The sequence below is a fragment of the Chiloscyllium plagiosum genome, unplaced genomic scaffold, assembly GCF_037043375.1.
Source record: "Chiloscyllium plagiosum isolate Xiang-an unplaced genomic scaffold, Cpla_swu_hap1 HiC_scaffold_19, whole genome shotgun sequence".
Taxonomy (NCBI): domain Eukaryota; kingdom Metazoa; phylum Chordata; class Chondrichthyes; order Orectolobiformes; family Hemiscylliidae; genus Chiloscyllium; species Chiloscyllium plagiosum.
Window position 1 is genome coordinate 54,386,350 of NW_028270157.1, and position 18,987 is coordinate 54,405,336.

At 40.9% G+C, this 18,987-nt stretch overlaps 1 protein-coding gene across 2 annotated transcripts in view; it reads right to left on the reverse strand.

The window, feature by feature from the left end:
• The window catches only part of scube1 (signal peptide, CUB domain, EGF-like 1), a 282,891-nt gene that overhangs the window by 6,830 nt on the left and 257,074 nt on the right, over positions 1-18,987 (reverse strand). For both annotated transcript variants that reach the window (XM_043709201.2, XM_043709200.2), the window contains 5 exons: positions 17,385-17,543; positions 9,958-10,161; positions 8,359-8,520; positions 5,260-5,427; positions 3,211-3,372 (listed from right to left, as the gene is read on the reverse strand). In XM_043709201.2, coding sequence (XP_043565136.1) covers positions 3,211-3,372; positions 5,260-5,427; positions 8,359-8,520; positions 9,958-10,161; positions 17,385-17,543 — 855 coding nt within the window. The remainder of the gene's footprint in view (positions 1-3,210; positions 3,373-5,259; positions 5,428-8,358; positions 8,521-9,957; positions 10,162-17,384; positions 17,544-18,987) is intronic.

Genomic DNA, 18,987 nt, shown 5'->3' on the forward strand with positions numbered 1-18,987 from the left:
GGCAATCAGGAGGAAGGGGGAGAATGGTGAATAACATTGACCTTCTGGGGGTACAGGCTGGTCCAGCAGGAAAGACCCACATCAGAGGTTTCCCAAACCCTGCAGTTAAGCCTCGGTAATATATTCGGTAACAAGCCTTTTACTTTCAGATTGTTGGCAATAGCATCAGACTCATCTTGAGACTATGCCATCAGTCTGCAAGAGGCGAGCTCAGAGCCATAGAACATAACAGCGCAGTACAGGCCCTTCTAAATGATTATAAATCCTCAATAAGGTTAGTTAGGCATGACCTACCCTTCACAAAACTGTGTTGACTATCCCTAATCAAATGATTCCTTTCCAGATGATTATAAACTCTATATCTTATAACCTTTTCCAACACCTTACCCAGTAAGGCTCACTGGCCTATAATTACCAGGGTTGTCCCGACTCCCCTTCTTAAACAAGGGAACAACATTTGCTATCCTCCAGTCTTCTGGCACTACTCCTGTTGACAATGATGATATAAAAATCAAAGCCAAAGGCTCTGCAATGTCCTCCCTGACTTCCCAGAGAATCCCAGGATAAATCCCATCCGGCCCACGGGATTTATCCATTTTCAGTATTCTCCTCGACAACATCATCTTTTTCCAGTATAAATACTGACGAAAAATATTCATTTAGTGCTTCCTCTATCTCTTCTGACTCCATGCACAACTTCCCATTACTATCCTTGATTGGCCTTAATCTTACTCTAGTCATTCTTTTATTCCTGATATACCTATAGAAAGCTTTAGGGTTTTCCTCGATCCTATCTGCCAACAACTTCTCATGTCCCCTCCTGGCTCTTCTTAGCTCTGTCTTTAGGTCTTTCCTGGCTAACCTGTAACTCTCAAGCACCCTAACTGAGCCTTCAAGTCTCATGCTAACATAAGTCTTCTTTTTCCTCTTGACAAGACTTTCAACGTCTTTAATAAACCACGGCTCCCTCGTTTGACCACTTGCTCCCTGTCTGACAGGTACATACTTATCAAGGACACAGAGTAGCTGTTCCATGAATAAACTCCACATTTCAATTGTGCCAATACCCTGCAGTTTTCTTCCCCATCATATGCATCTTAAATCTTGTCTAATCTTATTATAATTGTTTTTCCTCCAGCTCTAACTCTTGCCCTGTAGTATATACCTATCCCTTTCTATTGCTAAAGTAAACATAACTGAATTGTGGTCACTATCACCAGAGTGCTTACCTACCTCTAAGTCTAACACCTGGCCACGTTCATTACCCAGTACCAAATCCAATGTGGCCTGGCCCCTTGTTGGCCTGTCTACATACTGTGTCAGGAAACCCTCCTGCACGCATTGGACAAAATCTGACCCATCTAAAGTATTCAAACTACAGTATTCCCAGTCAATATTTGGAAAGTTAAAGTTTCCCCATAACAACTACTCTGCCACTCTCATTCCTACGAGAATCATCTTTGCTATTCTTTCCTTCACATCTCGAAGTATTCAGAGGCCTATAGAAAACTCCCAACAGGGTGACCTCTCCTTTCCTGTTTCTAACCTCAGTAGATGAGTCCCCAAATGTCCTTTCTGCAACCATAATACTGTCCTTGACTAACAATGCCATACTTCCCACCCCATGTTCTTACTGAAACATCTCAATCCTGAAACCTGCAACAACCTTTCCTGTCCCTGCTCTATCCATGTCTCCGAAATGACCACAACATCGAAATCCCAGGTACCAACCCATGCTGCAAGTTCACCCACTTTATTCCGGATGCTCCTGGTGTTGAAGTAGTCACACTTTAAACCAACTCCTTGCTTGCGGGTGCCCTCTTGTGACCTTGAAACCTTATTTTGTACCTCATTACTCTCAACCTCCTGTATACTGGAACTACAATTTTGGTTCGCATCCTCCTGCTGAATTAGTTTAAACCCACATAAAGAGTATTAGCAAATATCCCCCCAGGATATTGGTACAATTCTGGTTCAGTTGTAGACCATCTTGTTGTAGAGGTCCCACCTACCCCAGAATGAGTCCCAATTATCCAGGAATCCAAACCCCTCCCTCCACCACCATCCCTGTAGCCATGTGTTCAACTCCTTTCTCTCCCTTTTCCTCGCCTCGCTAGCATGTGGCACAGGCAGCAAACCAGAGATAACAATACTGTTTGTTCTAGCTCTAAGCTTCCACCCTAGTTCCCTAAATTTCTTGCCTTAAATTCACATCTCTCTTCCTACCCATGTCATTGGTGCCTATGTGGACCACGACTTGGGGCTGCTCCCCCTCATGGATCCTGGAAACACAATCCAAGACATCACAAACCCTAACACCTGGACGGCAACACACTAACTGTGAGTCTCTCTCATTCCCACAGAATCTCCTATCTGTCCTAACTATGGAGTCCCCAAGGACTAAAGCTCTGCTCCTCTCCCCCCTTGCCTTCTGAGCAACAGGGACAGACTCTGTTCCCCATGGCTTAGCTCTGGTAAGTTGTAGCCCCCCCAACATTATCCAAAATGGTATACTTGTTGTTGAGGGGAGCAGCCGCAGGGGATCTCTGCACTGCCTGCTGGTTCCCTGACAGTAACCCAGTTACCTTCTTCTTGTACCTGAGGTGCGACTACCTTCCTGGAACTCCTTTCAATAACCCCCTCCACCTCCCGAATGATCTGAAGTTCATCCAGCTCCAGCTTCAGCTCCCTAACACGGTTTTTGAGGAGCTGGAGTTGGGTGCACTTCCCGCAGGTGCAGTCAACAGGGACACTGGTGATGACCCTTACCTCCCAGATGAAGCACCATCTGCAGGAAGTATTCTGTACTATCTGAAGGGGCCACTATATCAGTAGCAAAAGGATGTGATCAGTTGGTGTCGATGACTCAATGCATGTTGATTCAAAAGTCAGTTTCGAAGAAGGTTGAAAAAGCCACTGCAGCTATGTGGGGTGCCGTGGTGCCCCCTGATAAAGTGGGGACCCTTTATAACTGACTTCTTTCCCCCCAGTATTGTGTACTATTAGACATCAGGTAACTGCTATTGCAGCAATTACTGCCTTTCCCCAAACAGAAACAATTTCTCATAAACAAGGACAAAACTAAATGCACAATGTTGCTTCTGAGAATTGCTCCAAATGTTCCAGTCTTCTACTTGTGACTATTGCTGTTTTATTGCACTGAACCAAAACCAGAGGATACTGTTCTTGAGTACATCGGCAATTACTTACTTTTACATTGAGTGACATTTGTGGAGCCATCAAAATCTGTGGTTGTGTTTCCAGGACAGGTAATGCAGTAGTTTTGACCAAACTCAGGCTGATAAGTTGCCACTGGACATCTTATGCATCTGTGTGTGGTGGAGTTGTAATAGTGACCAGGAGAACAATGAACTGTGGAAAGGTTTATGAATAGTAAAACTATTTTCTCAAAGCAATAAATCATATACGCTCACAAAAATGTCTATACAAAACATAACACTCAGTATTTTTAAAGGATAAAAAGTTCAGTAGTTGAGCCAGGAAATAATTAGGCTGGCATTAAAGATTTCCTGTTCTGACGTTACATAACACATGTGAACAGTACCAGAGAGTATCCTTAATTGAGGGATTCAAGCTGCTGTATACAATATAAGTTGCATTTATTTAACACCTTTTAATGTGGAAATAACATCTGCCAGATGAGGGGAAAATTGAATGTCAAGACCTCTGTCTTTATAAATCAGGATGCTGCCCAGGAATAAAGTTAAAAATCATAAAACACCAGGTTATAGTCCAATAGGTTTATTTGAAAGCACAAGCTTTTGGAACACTGCTCCTTCGTCAGGTACAAAACTGTATATCAGTAGCCTTTTAACTTTCAAACCTTTTAACTTTTTAACTTTGTCCACCCCAGTCCAACACCAGCAGAGGGACCAGGTGAATATGTGCACAGATTATTATAAGGTAGCAGGACAGGTGGAAAGAGCAGTTAATAAAGCATTCAAAATCCTTAGCTTTATTAATAGAAGCATAGGGTGCAAGAGCAAGGAGGTGATGAACTTGTACAAGACTCTTGTTGCAAACCTTAGCTAGGTGCCACATTATAGGAAAGAAGTAAACACATCAGACAGTGTGCATTTACAAGAATGGTTCCAGCAATGAGAAACTTCAGTTACAAGGACATATTGAAAGAGTTGGGACTGTTCTCCTTGGAGAGAATGCGGCCAAGAAAAGATTTGATAGAGTTTTTCAAGATCATGAGTGGCTAGATAGAGTAGATTGGGAACAGTTTCTCCCTCTCTAAAAAGTAAAAAGAATGAGGGTATGGATTGAAAGTAATGTAGATTTTTAATGCAGCATTTTAAATACATTACTACCAATTATGCTGGTTCATAGATTATGTTATTGTTAATGAAATACAAATGAGGAAACAAACACTGACTTATAGAAAATTAGAGCAAGAGTAGGTCATGCCTGCTCCACCATTCAATATGATCATGGCTGATCATCTGACTAAGTACCCTTTCCCTGCTTTCTCCTCCTATCTTTTGATCCCTTTAGTACTAGGAACAATATCTAACTCCTTCTTGAAAGCATTCAATATTATGGCCTTCTCTGTGCCAGAGAATCTTGTAGGCTCATTGCTGTCTGGGTGAAAAATTTCTCCTCACCTCAGTCTGAAATGGCCTATCCCATATCTTTAAACTGTGACCCCTGGTCCCTGAATCCCTAGTCATTAGGAACATCCTTCCTGCATTTACCCTGTCTAGTCCTGTCAGAAATGTAAAGGTTTCTATCAGATTCCACCCCCCATCATTCTTCTAGTCTCCACAGAATACAGTCCGAATTGATCCAGACTCTCCTCATACGTCAATCCCATCATCCCAATAAACCTTTGTCGCACTCTCTCAATAGTACAGGTAAAGGGATCAAAATGCACACAATAATGTAGATGTGGTCGCACCAAGGCTCTGTACAAGATGTTCTTACTCCTGTTCTTAAATCCTCTTGCTATTTCACTGCCTGCTGTATCTGCTTGCTTTAGGACACCCAGGTCTCATTGCACCTCCTCCTATCATCATTCAGATGATGTTTTTTGTATAAATATGGATAATCTCACAGTTATCCCCATTATATTTCATCTGTCTTGCAATTGCCCACTCACTCAACTCATCCAAATAGCACTGAAGCATTTCTGCCCCCTCCTTTCCCACCCATCCTTAAAGTGTGATGGCAACAGGAGGAGACTGTGCAGTCTGGCACTCTTTTCATACGGTGGATGAAAAGGGCTAAATTTACCTTTTGTTTCACAATCTTGAAATGAAACTGCTGCTTCATATTTTGTCATCAATCCACCTCCACAGTGGAAGCACTGAGTTCGACCTGGCTCTGGTTGGAAGGTGCCAAACGGACATGACCTACAGGGTCTGAATCCATCGGAGGAGAAATGTCCTTGAGAGCACTGGCCTGAAACAAATTATAGACAAGTACAAACCATTACTTGTGTTGGAAATTTATAATAAAAGAAAAATGAAGGGTGGAATTGTTCAGCTTGTCCAATGGTTCTGCTTCTGTAATTGGATGTGTTCCAGCTGTTGTTTGCCTGGCTCGGTTGCAGCAGTAATGAAGATGGAGGGACAATAGCAAAGTGCAACAATGGCAGATGCCAGAAACCTGGTGTCTCCATGGTTTTAGTTGTGTCTCCCTTACAGGATTGCCTCCAGGCTGCTGAGGCAAGGCAGGAGGCCTCTATCCCTGTGACAAAAACAGGCCTATTTGTCAGCCCAAGAAATCCTGGATGAAAATCGCAACAACAATGGGGTCATCCCTGGAAATTTGCTTGCGTGGTGAAAGAGGGTGAAACACCTTCTTCAACACAAGAGGTGCTTCACAACATGTTTGCCTTTGGGCTGACATATGGTGAGGTCTGGGATTACCTAACCAGAGAAACAATTCCAATCCAACTCCTAGAACTTGGGCAGGCTGCAGAATGTGGCAAGAATGGCAGTGTATGGGCTAGTGGCCCCGTCCTACCTCAGGTGACCACTTCTCCACATGGCTGCTTCTGAGTGACTGCATCCAGATGCCATTCATGTCACCATGATGGAAATCAGGCTGTGTCTGTGTAACACAGACATTGCACGTGTACCAGCATACTTGTGTGAAAGTCAACATCTACATTTTTGCCAAAGGAATACTTGTGTAAAAGTCTTTTACACAAGTAATAATTTTGAAGGCATGAAAATCACACTTTCTCATCATCTTTCTATTTACCAGGTTATTTAGCTAGCAGTGCTTCTCTCTCCTCATTGGTGTAAAATGGAAAATCTGAGGCCTCAGCACAGACCCTTGTGGAACTCTGGCATGACATTCTGCCAATCAGACAAAGCCCAATTTAGGCATAGTCGGTTTCCTGCCAGCCAGCTAATTTTCTTGTTTGCTACTAGTATGTCACCCCCATGCAATAACCTTTTGTTTTCTGCCACAACCTTTGACATGGCACCTTAACAGTTACAATTCTGGAAGTCCAATGAAAGTAAATGAACAGGATTCACTTTATCACCTGTTGCTCCTTCAAGTAAGTCTAATAAATTGCTTTGACGTGCTTTGCCTTTCACAAGACCATTCAAACTCTCACTGTTTACTTTGAGATTTTCTAAGTGTGCAGCTACAATATCTCTAATGATCAATTCCAACACATTCCCACAACAGACAACAGGCTAACTTGCCTATAGCTTTATGGTTTTATTGCTGTCTTCGTTGAATGAGGAGGTTATGATTGCTACTTTCCAGCCTGATGGAACCTTCCCTGAATCTAGGAAAGTTTTGGGAATTAGCACCACAGTATCCACTACCTGTTTGAACATTCAACTTGGGTGTGTACCTGCTACTCCTTTTTGATGTCAAATCTGTTACATCTAGGGGCTCCTTTCCTATTGTTGATGAGTGCAAGTTGGTCAGTGAGAGGCTTGCTATTACTTTGCGAACTGGAGGCCCTAAATCCTACAGCCCCTCGGCCTGACTCTCCAGGTCACTGCCAAAGCCCACACAATGACTGGCTGCCTTTAACATGACACTGATGATGAACTTGATACAGCAATGAGCTGCAATTTGCGAGATCCCACACTCATCTCCAGTGAACACATGAAGCCATCCTGAAGCACAGACATTCAGTGTCACCGCGACCTTTAACACCACAGACACCCTCTCTGATGAAGCTTGCCATTGATCAGGATGGCCAATGTTTAGAGCCAAAATTGAACTTCTATTTGTCATCTTTGCAATGATGCTGTCACTTTAAAAAGGTTACCTTATCCTTGGTTTTTTTTTTGAAGAAACATCATAAAGACAGAGGCGCCAATGAGTCCAGGTTTAAGAGGCCTTTGGGTTTTTCTTTCCTTAAACAGTTTAACAATGCAAGTGGAGTGGCCAGTTCTCCCAGTTCAGGCTTTCAGGTTTTGTAAGGCTGTAGCAGTCACAAGATGTGCAAGTTCAGAAGAGTTGCAAGCTTCAGCAAAGAATTCCTCTGATTGTCTCTGAAATCTCTCTCTGGATGTTGGTCCCTCCTGTCTGTAAGACTTGGTATCTGATTTTACCTTTTTGCCAAGGGGTGGGTTTACAGGTTGTTACTGTATTGGAATAATTCATTAGTTAAGTTGCTGTATTGGGTTGGTTAAGTTTTCCAATAGCTACTCTAAATTCTGCTTTCTTTTGAAGGTGTTTCAAAATAGTAGTGTTAAAATAAATTCTGTTTTGCTTAAAGCCAAGTGGTTTGACCAGCTGTATCACACCTGGAATATCCACATCACATCTGCCATTAAAATAAGAAAAAGCTAGGGTCTGGGCTACCTTCTTAAAATATTTGAGGGGGGATCTGGCCTGGTCCATAATGTCTTGTTATAACTGGCGAGGCTCAGGTGCTTTAGAGCTTAACCACAAGCTTGGGAAAACTGTCGGAAATGTTAATTGCATTTTCAACAGGTTTAATTATTATGTGAAATTGTGATGTCCTCCCAATTCACTAACCACCCTTCACAATAGATCAGATTTCTGTCCCAATATATGCCCACCCGATTTTCCTGTTCGCCTCTGATGGGGTGGGAATATTCAGGCCTATACATGCATGAAGTTCAGTGGAAGTTATAACTTTGTGTGATGCATTCGGCTAAAGCTATTCCTTTTTGGGATTTGGGTTAAAATCCAATTTACAAGGAGAAGCTGTACAAGTCTCCTGACTGCTAGTTACCAACATAATTAAAATGGATTTGGATACTCTGAAGAAACCACTTTACCCCATAACAATCTCAAGTCAGTCTCACTCAGAGTTTTATGAAGTCATCGTTAATTTGCTTCAGGTTTCCTGATGGAACAACAAAGTGTAATTAGACAGGAACTCACCTCCACATTCAGACACATTCCGAGCTCCAGCTATTCCCTGCCCGTCGTTGCTCGGACACGGCTCACAGGATAGCTGTCCTTTTGTGTCTTGGTAGGTTCCTGGAGGACACAGGAGACACTGCTTGTGCTCCCCACTGTAGTAGCGGCCTGTTTCACAGCTGACTGGAACAAGAAGACAAACTTCTGAGTGAGTCTGTGCATCATAGACAGCCATGTTTCACGATCGATCATCCTGTTACAAGCAAAAGATATCCTTGCACTGTGAGCCAGAACAATCCCAGGAATCACTGACGAACAAATCACACAAAATCAAAGAATTGCGGATATTGGAAATCCAAAACACAAACAAACATTGTTGGAGAAACTCAGCAGGTCAGGCAGCATCTGTGGAGAGAAAACAGTTAACTTTGCGGGTCTAGTGACCCTTCTTCAGAAGGCACTATTCGGTTTGGGGGACTGGCTATTTGCCTGTGTTTGAATGAGGCCCACTGCTGGGTTTAAAAAAAATCAATTTATTATTAAAATTGTCATAATGTAGTATTTGTTTTGCTTTCAAGTGGCTCATCAAAGCAACTCTATTCCAGTGGGTTTAACGTTTTCTAAATTCTTCATCATCAGCAACTCAAAAGCCTGTTTGACTTGGGATCCCTTTAAAAAATCACGAGTGCGGCCTGATCCTGAGCTGTCAGGTAAGATATGGTTGCGGGTATGAGGGTGAATAAGCATAAAAGGGGGAGTTGAGGTGGCTTTGGAAATTTTAAGGGTCATGGGAGTATGAGCGGATAGGAAGTGACATTAAGGAGGCATGTGGGGATGGTTCGGAAGGTGTGGGTTTGAGAGCCTTACCTTCATCATTAAAACTGGGCCAGTGTGCCACAGATGAACATTTTTGCTCCTGGCTATCACCCAACTTTGTTGATCCCAGCCCTTTCTCCGGAGAAAGGATCCCGAACTCATTCCTCCTCCCACCTCTGCAGAATTGGGATATGATTAGCAGGGGCCCTTTTATAGAAGATGTGGCTGACAGCATCAGGAAGTTGCTGGACTTGATCCTGCAGCCTCTTCCATGACACACTATTGGATGGTTTCAGCCTCCATTGGTTATCATTCTAATCTGGTCAACAGTCATGCTGAAAGTAAGGGAACTTAAAATCCAAAATAAGGAGAATGGTTTAAAACCAATAATTGCACAAAGTGCCTTAATCACTCTTCATTTTGAAATTCTCAAAAGACTTTTGTAAGGCCTCCTTCCACTATGAAAAAAAAACAATGTTAGAGATCCACTGCTCCAGCAATGGCGAAATGGCGAGCAAAACTGCATATAAATGGTTTAAAATGGGATCGATTGACCTTCCACTGAAGATGACCTAGGCAAATCCACAAGATTTCCATCTGATGTCTTAACATCAAAACAGCAGACCTGAATTTATTAAATAAACACAAGTGCAATTCAGCACTCATCAAAAATATCAGATACAAAGCCCTACCATGAATGCATTCACCTGAATAAACTATTTTAAACAGTAGATTTTCACAGTGCTTCTTGGTTGGATTGGAAGCTGTTCAGAATGATCAGTACGATCTTGGAATAATACTTACTACACTTGCCATCCTGGAGCACCTGGCCTGTGCTGCACGTCTCCTGATTTTCGTGTATTTTTGCTGGTTTCTGGGCAACTTCGTATTCTGTCCCAGAGAACTGAATATAGAACTGTTGTTTATTAATGGACTTCCTTAGTGTCTTAATTGCTGTCTGCAGCTTTTGCTCCATCCTCTTGCGCACACATTCCATGTTGCAAGACTCTGAAGAGAAAGGCAACGCAGAATCCTTCGTTAATGAATAGGCTAACTTGAACACCACCTATTCTCAGACAGTTTATTTATCCATTTATCAATTGGTCAACCCTAAAATAATGACTGCAATTAAACTAATAAACAATCCTGAAACCAGCTAAACCAGAGGTCACATTCCCACATTGAAAGGATAAGCAGAGAGGGTTCGTGACTCCAGGTGTCTCTGTGAAAGAGAAGCCAAGGGCTTTCTTCAAAGCTTCCTCTTTCTCCATGGGAACACCATACCTCTAACCTGGAGTTTCCACCAAATGACTGCTCAGATTTACAGTATCCTTTTGTTAGGAATGATTTATCAACCTAATCTTGCACAGCACCCAAAGACCGATTGCAGATGTTCAGCAGAAATTTGAATGCATTACTGGTAACTGCAGGCGGGGTGAAGTAATCTTGAAGTAATCTTGTGTGGAGCATTAAGATCAGCGCAGTCAAGGTAGACTGTGCATTCCATCCAATTCTGTTCAAGTTCAAACTGTCTTTCAAAGGAAATTGGTGAAACACTTTTAAAGAAACATTTCAACGGTATGTGGAAGGAGCAAGGGAACAGGGCTGAGGGAATAGTTTCTTCCTCAATGGCTGGAATTTACAATCCCATAGCAGCTTCTGCTACATGGACTGATGTTGGGAACAGGATCCTCCTTCATGTGTCCCCTGTGCCTGGAAATCGCACCCTCAAGATCACATTTTCCCTCCTCCCCAGATCTCAAAGCAGATTCCCAACCTCCTTGCCCACTTCCTCTGCTGTCTGAATCCAGCGACAGTCTCTCTTGGGGACTGCCCTTGGCCCGAGGCATGGTCGTCAATCCCATCAGGCACTGCTGGAATGTCAGGGCTGCTGGCCTTTTGGTAGGTCAGTGACTTTCAGGCCTGTACCGAAAAAGCAGAATTCCCACCTCCAGCCTTTATATCAGTGGGACCTGTCGACTGTGAAGTGACAGTACAGCAGCTGGCCTTTCCATGGATGGGATCTCACAGACAATCTAGACCCAGAGCACGTAACACCCAGCCCATAAGTACAATGAGCTGAATGTTGAATGTTTGTCAGATACAAATAGTCATGTTTATGTTCTCAGTTGTTATTGATGGTGGTGCTGCCAGTCCAAAGTAGTGGGATATGTGACCAAGCTGCCCATTGGATCACCAAAGTAGTTACAGCCATCTTGATGGCTGGGGCCAATTACAACAACAATGTTCTCTCTTTAATGGGGCGAAGTCTGCAAGTTGCTTCTCATGAGTGTTCTCAAATAAATCTGAGATCAAGTTAGATAGAGTGCGAGATATTAAGGCAGATGACCAATAACAGGGACAAAGAAAGAATTTAAGAAGTGGTTTAAAGAAGGAAAGGAACAGAGGCAGAGGGGTTCGGAGAGGGAATTCCAGAGCACAGGGACTTAAAGCATCACCATTGAAGGTGTCACAATTCAAACCCGGCAATGATAAGCGACCAGAGTTGGAGCAGTAGAGATTAGTTTGTGGCTAGACAGAAGCTATAAGGAGAGGCTAGAAAAATTTGAGTTGTTTTCTCTGGAGCATCAAAGGCTGAGGGGACACTTGATAGAAGTCTATAAAATTATGATATGCATAGATAGGATTGACAGTCAGAATCTCTTTCCCAGAGTTGAAATGGAAGCCTGCATGTAAGGTGAATGGGGGAAGGTTCAAGGCAGATGTGAGGGGCAAGTATTTTTTTTTACATAGAGTGGTAGGAGTATGGAAAGGGCTGCCAGGAGTGATGATGGTGTCAGATATGATAGGGGTGTTTAAGGGACTAGTAGATAGGACATGAATATGCTATATTCAACGAATGGAGGGATATGGACCAAGGGCAGGCAAAGTAAATGGTGTAGTTTGGCATCATTTTCTGCACGACATCATGGGTCAAATGGATCATTCCTGTGCTGTACTGTTCTATTTTCTAGAATGGATGCAAGAACCTGAAACACTCTAAGGTAGACGATGAGTCAGCAAGAGTAGGAAATCAGCAATTATGCACTTCCTAGTACTATGTAAGATAGAAGCAAAATGGCTATCTGGCATATTTAGAAATGCCTGAAACAGCCCCTTTGATGATCACTAGTTGGAACATGTTAAGACTGGGTAAAGTAAGTAAAGTCACCAGATCCAGAGGACCTTAGAGCGCCGGCCTGATTAGAGAGAGATGGCGGTTTAACCAAAGGGTCGCCACACTTCAGGCAAGGGAGAAGTTGGGTGAAAGGGACCTTCATAGCATTCTGAGCCAGTGCAGGAATTGAACCCATGCTGTTGGCATCACTCACCAGCCACTGGAACTAATTTTGTGGTCCTGTTCAACAAGCAGATTATGATATTGAAATCCTGTGGGAATTGTTCAATGACTTTGGAGGGTCATTGCGCAGGGCTTTTATTAAAACAATTGTGTGCCTATTACCCCATTACTGAGGGAAGTCATCTGAAAACAGTCCACTTAACTAATTCTTTAATATTTGGGTCGAGCTGTGTATAACATTAAAAATCAGTATACAATTCTGTAAGTGAACATTTGAATGAGCCAAATTTTTCAAGCATTAATAGTCAATGTTTCTCAAATCATCTCCTTCATTCCAAATATCAATCCAGCAAATTGTCCACAACTTGTATTTTATTGCAACATTTAAACAAGATCGATTCTGATGAACATGGGCTGTCAAACATCAAGCAAAATGGAGCAGTTTTGGTATTTCTGAACTCCTAGCATCTGCAGGCAGCCAGTAATTTCGATGCATTCAAATTAAAGAGTAAAAATCAAGGACTGCTCCATTGTGGTTTTCCAAGAGTTTGTATCTGGGAAGTTTCACACGAGCTTGGTAAGTGCTTCCAGCTTGTATTCCCAAATAAATGGTCTGTATACTCCATACCAGCAAACACTTTACACCAGTGCAACCACACATTTTAGCCTTCATACTTTCTTGCAAAGAATCCCACACCTCTTAGGATCTATGTAAGAATGCTGAAATCACAAAATCTTTTACTAAGGTTAGCTATTTCTTGACATGGATAGACACGTCTTTTCAAATGATTGATAGCGATATAATAATTTAGATTATTTTGTCATGATCCCATTGCTCTGTGCTCTACACAAATATGTTCAGTTGTTATAAAGATAAAGAAGGTATGACATATTAGACCAATGCACTGCATGATAAAGTCTGGCTTTCCTCAACATTGAGCTTTCACACTTTATCTTTTCTGTATTTATATAGTTTCCTACTTTGCCAATAGAGGGAGTTAGAGGTCGTGTTACTAACTGAACCATTCCTCTGAGTTATCAGTTGAAATTCATTTGGACATCCCTGCTTAGGACTCTAATTACTCTGTCAAACAAAAATGCAGAGCCCATAAATCCTACACAATCGGTTAGCAGTTCACAATGAGTTTATGTAATGAGTAGACAGGTATTGTTTCAAATGAGCATATTTTATTTCTAAATCAAAATTTATTTTCAAGACTACACTTTTTTCATATTCTCCTTCTTTCTCATTTTCTATTTTTTCTAAAAACAAACTAAACGCTAGCTGAATTTTCCTGTCCTAAACCTTTTTTTGCCAATTAGCTCTATTTTGGTCGCAGGTGAATTTAGGAGCACAAAGAGTGATTTAGCCACTTTGCAGGTCACTAAATTATTTCTCAGAAATATACATCAGTTGTAATCTGTGGTTTTATTTAATTGAAATTGGGTTTTATACTGACTTTAATTGGCAAGATAGATCTATTAACACATAAGTGTTTCAACCAGCCTGGATCAAATTCATAGTTCATCATTGTTTAGGGAAAGCTGCTGTAAAAGGAAACTAAAACTAAAAAAAGAAACATTATTGCTCCTACTCATGGTAATTGGACTAAATCATGCAAAACAGCAATATGACCTGCAGTTCTAGCAAAGCAGCAACCTTGCTCTGAAGTATAGTAAGACACTGGATATACAAGGGCTAAGCTTGAGGTATCCACTTATATTTCACCAAATGTGAAGGTAATCTCCATGTGCTAACAGTAACGTATCCAATAGGTTATGTAAATCTGTTGAGCAAGTGACTGTCGAGCAAAACATGAACAGACGATACATATTTGCCAATTACCATGATATAGTTGTGCAGCACAGGAAATAGGTTAATATATATAACGTTAAGATAATGTGAACTCGAAATAATTTAACAATTGAAGAAGGTGGGCTGACCACCACAGCCCTGAGGCATTAAGGAACAAAATGTTCATTTTGTTGGGACTTTTCACCCTCCACTTCTTTGTGAACTTGTGAATAGATTACACTATGATTACATGGACCGAGTTCATTTCCCTGTGAAAACTGATGCTCCTTTGACACTGATAGCATTGATTTTACCTTTCTAAATAGTCTCATGAACCTTTGATATGCAACAATCCCGAATAAATAATATCGCAGTGTTAAAATATGAGCAAAAATATGGTTAGCTAATTGAATAATATAAGCCTCAGTTAACTGCTGCCTTGTAGACAGATTTGATTGTAAAACCTGTTCAGTGGTTTCTTTAAAGAACTTTTGAAAAAAACTGCAAGTTAATCCCAACCATGTGAAAAAAAAGGTTTTCAAGAATGGTTCTGGGGATGGATGCTTTCAGTTACATGGAAAAATCTGGAGGGCCTGGCATTATTGGTGGGTACAGTAAGCAATGCAGGGAATAGGGCTGGCTAAGTTACCCTTGCAGAACTCACACAGACACAATGGCCTGACTGGCCTCCTTTGGGCTATAATCATTCTGCGATTCCATTCTCCTCTACCTATTGGGATTCTATGAACTGTCTTTGCTGTGACAGAATCAATCAGGCCACAGAACTAAATCTGTGATGGACAAAACTCCTTGCATTAATTCATTGGAACAGGTCCAAACAAAAAGTCTTGCAGCATGGTTAGACTTAACTGAAAATCCACTTTTGTTTAAATTCACCATGCAAATTACATTTTACTGCAGGCAGTGAGGAAAAGAGCAGAAAACATGAAACTTCTCTTTGCTGTCCACTTCACACATGTTTGCAAAAGGAAAAATGTAAAAGACCAGGCTCGAGGTAGGGCCTTTAGGACAAAAGAGTATAAGGTCACCAGAGCAGCTGGGAGGAAGCAAAGAGAAACGGTTTGATCGACGATTTAATGTGACAGAAATGAGTGGGGAGAGAGGCTCTTGCAATGAACAAAATTACTCTTGAGCGGAACTTGTTCCTCAAAGCTTGGCCTTTCAGTGGAGAAAGGTATCATTATGGTGCCTGCTCCAGGCTGAAATCTAGGAGCTCTATCTCGTCATCTCAAGATTTTGACATTTGAAAAGAGTGCTCTTCTTTAAAAAAAACCTGCAGATAGCTTTTAAATAGCACTTTGAAAGGTTTGTGAGTGACTGCTTTCCGGTGTACAGTGAACCATCTGGTGATCACACACGAGACCCCATTTTCCATGATGCACTTTCCATCCTTAACAAAATGTTAAGGAGGAACACAAAGATTAGTCTTTTGGTCGACAGACATCAGACAATTCCATCGTTGTTCACCTTGTTTCCAATTTACGTTTCATTGATTGTTATAAATTACAAATCTTCATGTCCAGCCAGTGTTCTGAATGTTTCACTAGACTAGCTTGTTATTTTTAAGTAAAATGAGACATATTGTGCAAAGGTTTTTGTGGAAAATCAGGTTACACAGAATTACATTTTTTTTGCCTTAAATATTTCAACCACGTGCCTACAGCAAAAGAGACAAAGTGAATATAATTGGAAATCTCAGAGATATGTATACCCGATAATATTCGTGCAAGTTTAAGGCTGTGGAATGAAATTCATTTAGGGAGAACAGCATCCATGTGTGGTGAAGAGGGAGATAGGAAAAGTATTGCCTTATAGAAGAAGTTAGAGGTGCACTGAGATTTTGAAGGATTCCAGGCCTGGAGGAGATTTACGTAAGTTATGGAGAGGTGAAAGCATAAGATTAGGAACAGGAAGAGGTCCTTCAGCCCTTTGAGCCAGCACCATCATTCAGTAAGATTGTGGCTGATCTGATAGTCCTCACTTATATTTTCATGCAGGATTTGAAAATAAAGATGAGAGTATTAAAGTCAAGTGCAGGTCACCAAGAACAATGCTGACAGGTGGTTAGAACTCAGTGAAAACCACAAGAGCAGCAGGATTTTAGTGACCTTGAGTTTAGAAGGATATAATCGCCAAAATACATTTCCAATTTACTTGCAGCAACCAGATTCAAACTTCTGTATTTTTTAAATGTGCTTTTTGTATTTTATGGCAACGATGTACGAAAAATGTCAATTTATTGCCTTCCATTTTTGAAAAACGTACAGCTTGTAGATAAAAACTGAAAGAACTGCAGATGCTGTAAATCTGAAACAAAAACAGAAGTTGCTGGGAAAGGTCAGCAGGTCTGGTAGCACCTGTGGAGAGAAATCAGAGTTAACCTTTCGGGTCCGGTCTGAGCCACTGTTTTCCTGCTGCAGATGCTGCCAGACCTGCTGAGCTTTTCCAGCAATTTCTGTTTTTGTTTCAGCTTGTAGGCATTCTTCCTTAAAAGGGAAATAAAGCCTAAGAGCAATTCTTTCATTTTAATCGATTTCACATTTATTTGAAAGTTTCTCTAATGAATGTCCTTCTGTTATGTCACAAAAGTATCTGTTATAAGGAACTCTCCAGGAGTCTTTGAGCAGTTTGACAGCAAGGGACGTACAACTTAAACTGGAGATGCTCCTGAGCTATTGGACATTGGCTCATACAGTCAGTACCTTGCTAGAGCTGGTAGAACAAAACCTATGAATACTGATGGACCGCTGAAAAATCCTGTGATTCATCTATTCTGCCCTATATAACAGCAGACATCTTTGTGCTTCACATTATATACACTACCTACCCCAATCAAAGTTATTTTATCTCCTTAAGAGGGGTGAAAATCCCAAAAAAATTCTCAAGCAGATGATTCTTCCACTGGGGGGAAATAAACTACTGTGTCTCCTTGGCTGAGAACTAATGCTTCTTAAATTCATAATTTTGCTGCATAAATAAGGAAACACTTTGAATAAAGTCTATATCTGAGCTGGCTTTCCCCATCATATTTAACAATATTTACACCATGAGCCAATGGAGCCTGGCAGCATCACCCACTGCTGAAGAAGCTGACCAGCTTAAGCAATTACTAACCTGTCACTTCCTCAGACTTCATCTCGACCTCGAACTCCGCTGTAATGTGTGACACCTCCTTCGACGGTGACTTGCGCCCACGCCTCCTCTTTTTGGAAGAATCGCACTTTAGATTCACAAAGGTCACGTGACAGTTATCTGTGCATGGGAAGTGACCTCCTTTTGTGTAAAAGGGAATTGAAGTGATAACGAAAGGAGGTAATGCAAAACAAAAAGCAACAGCATGTTCATGACAAAATGTAATAAAGAGGCAATGCATACTTTAAATTTATAAACCAAAACCAGGTTTATAATACTGATGCCAGTGAACTTATCACAGTCTTTTCATAGATTGTTTTTAAGAGCAAAAGGTCTCTGAAGAAGCAACGATGTGAAATCTAAAATCTATTTACATAAATCAAATATCACATGGGATTCAGATATAATGTGTATGATGATGTTTGATTTGTAACCGAATCCAAATGTACAAGTTAAATATGTTCCATATTAGCAATAAATTAAACTTTTTTTCTGAATTTATACTAGTATATATACTTGAAACTTTTGAAAAGAATATTGGTGATTTTTTTTCATGTTTACGTAAGATTAAAGCTATGACTACAGATTACAAACCTTTGTTTTCTTCATCCTTTACTGAATATGATACTGGAATGGGGATTCACAATGGAGAATCTCAGGCAACTAAAATTAGCTTCGGGGTTTAGCTCAGCTAGGTACAGAATAAAGCTCTGTACTACCACAATATATTACTCAATATCTAAAGTGCTGTGCATACTTCCTATTGTTGCCATACTTGTGGTCTTTCTGATCATAACTCCCATTTCATGGCATAGTAATTTTGCATTGTTGGTTCATAGCAACTAGAAAGTAGTCTAAGAATGCTTTTAACTGTTTTCACACAGACTAGGCTCTCATTCTGTAAGGTTCAATTTGACCCCTATCACAAGTCATCTCTAGTTCCGTCATCTTTAAGTAAAATTCTATAGTATTTCATTTTCGCTCAGTCAACGAAAAACATAAGTAAATTCATCATTTGCCAGCCACACACATATATAAATACTGCATTCTTCCACAATTTGCCATGAAATATACATTAGTAAAAACTGCCTGGCATGGTGAAAGGAGAGTGAAACTACCATCATTGGTCTCAAATTTATTTAAAACCAAAATCATTATTGCTTTCATGACAACCTTGGAGCATGCTTCTTGGCTGCAACATCTGAGCTCAGATGAGTTTTCAGTACAATTTAAGTTCACCATAGATACTGATTCACATTTCCTGGATGTTTTGCTCTCCATAATAAACTGTAACCTGGTGATGTTTATGTGCACTACGTCCTTTCAATGCAATGTAAACAGCTTGGCATAGACAAGATGAAACCTTACTTATTGACTCTGGCAGAAGGTATAGCAACAGAGATAGTTATGAAGAAATGAATGATTTCCGATTGCCAAACAATGGATGATACATATTTTAAAATGAATAATAATTTGCTGCTGCGTTATATTTTCTGATCTTTCAGCTTCAATTATTTGATATTACTCTGACAAATTGGCAAACTGAGAGAATTCAAGTTTTAAGGTTATGGAGAAGAGCATCATG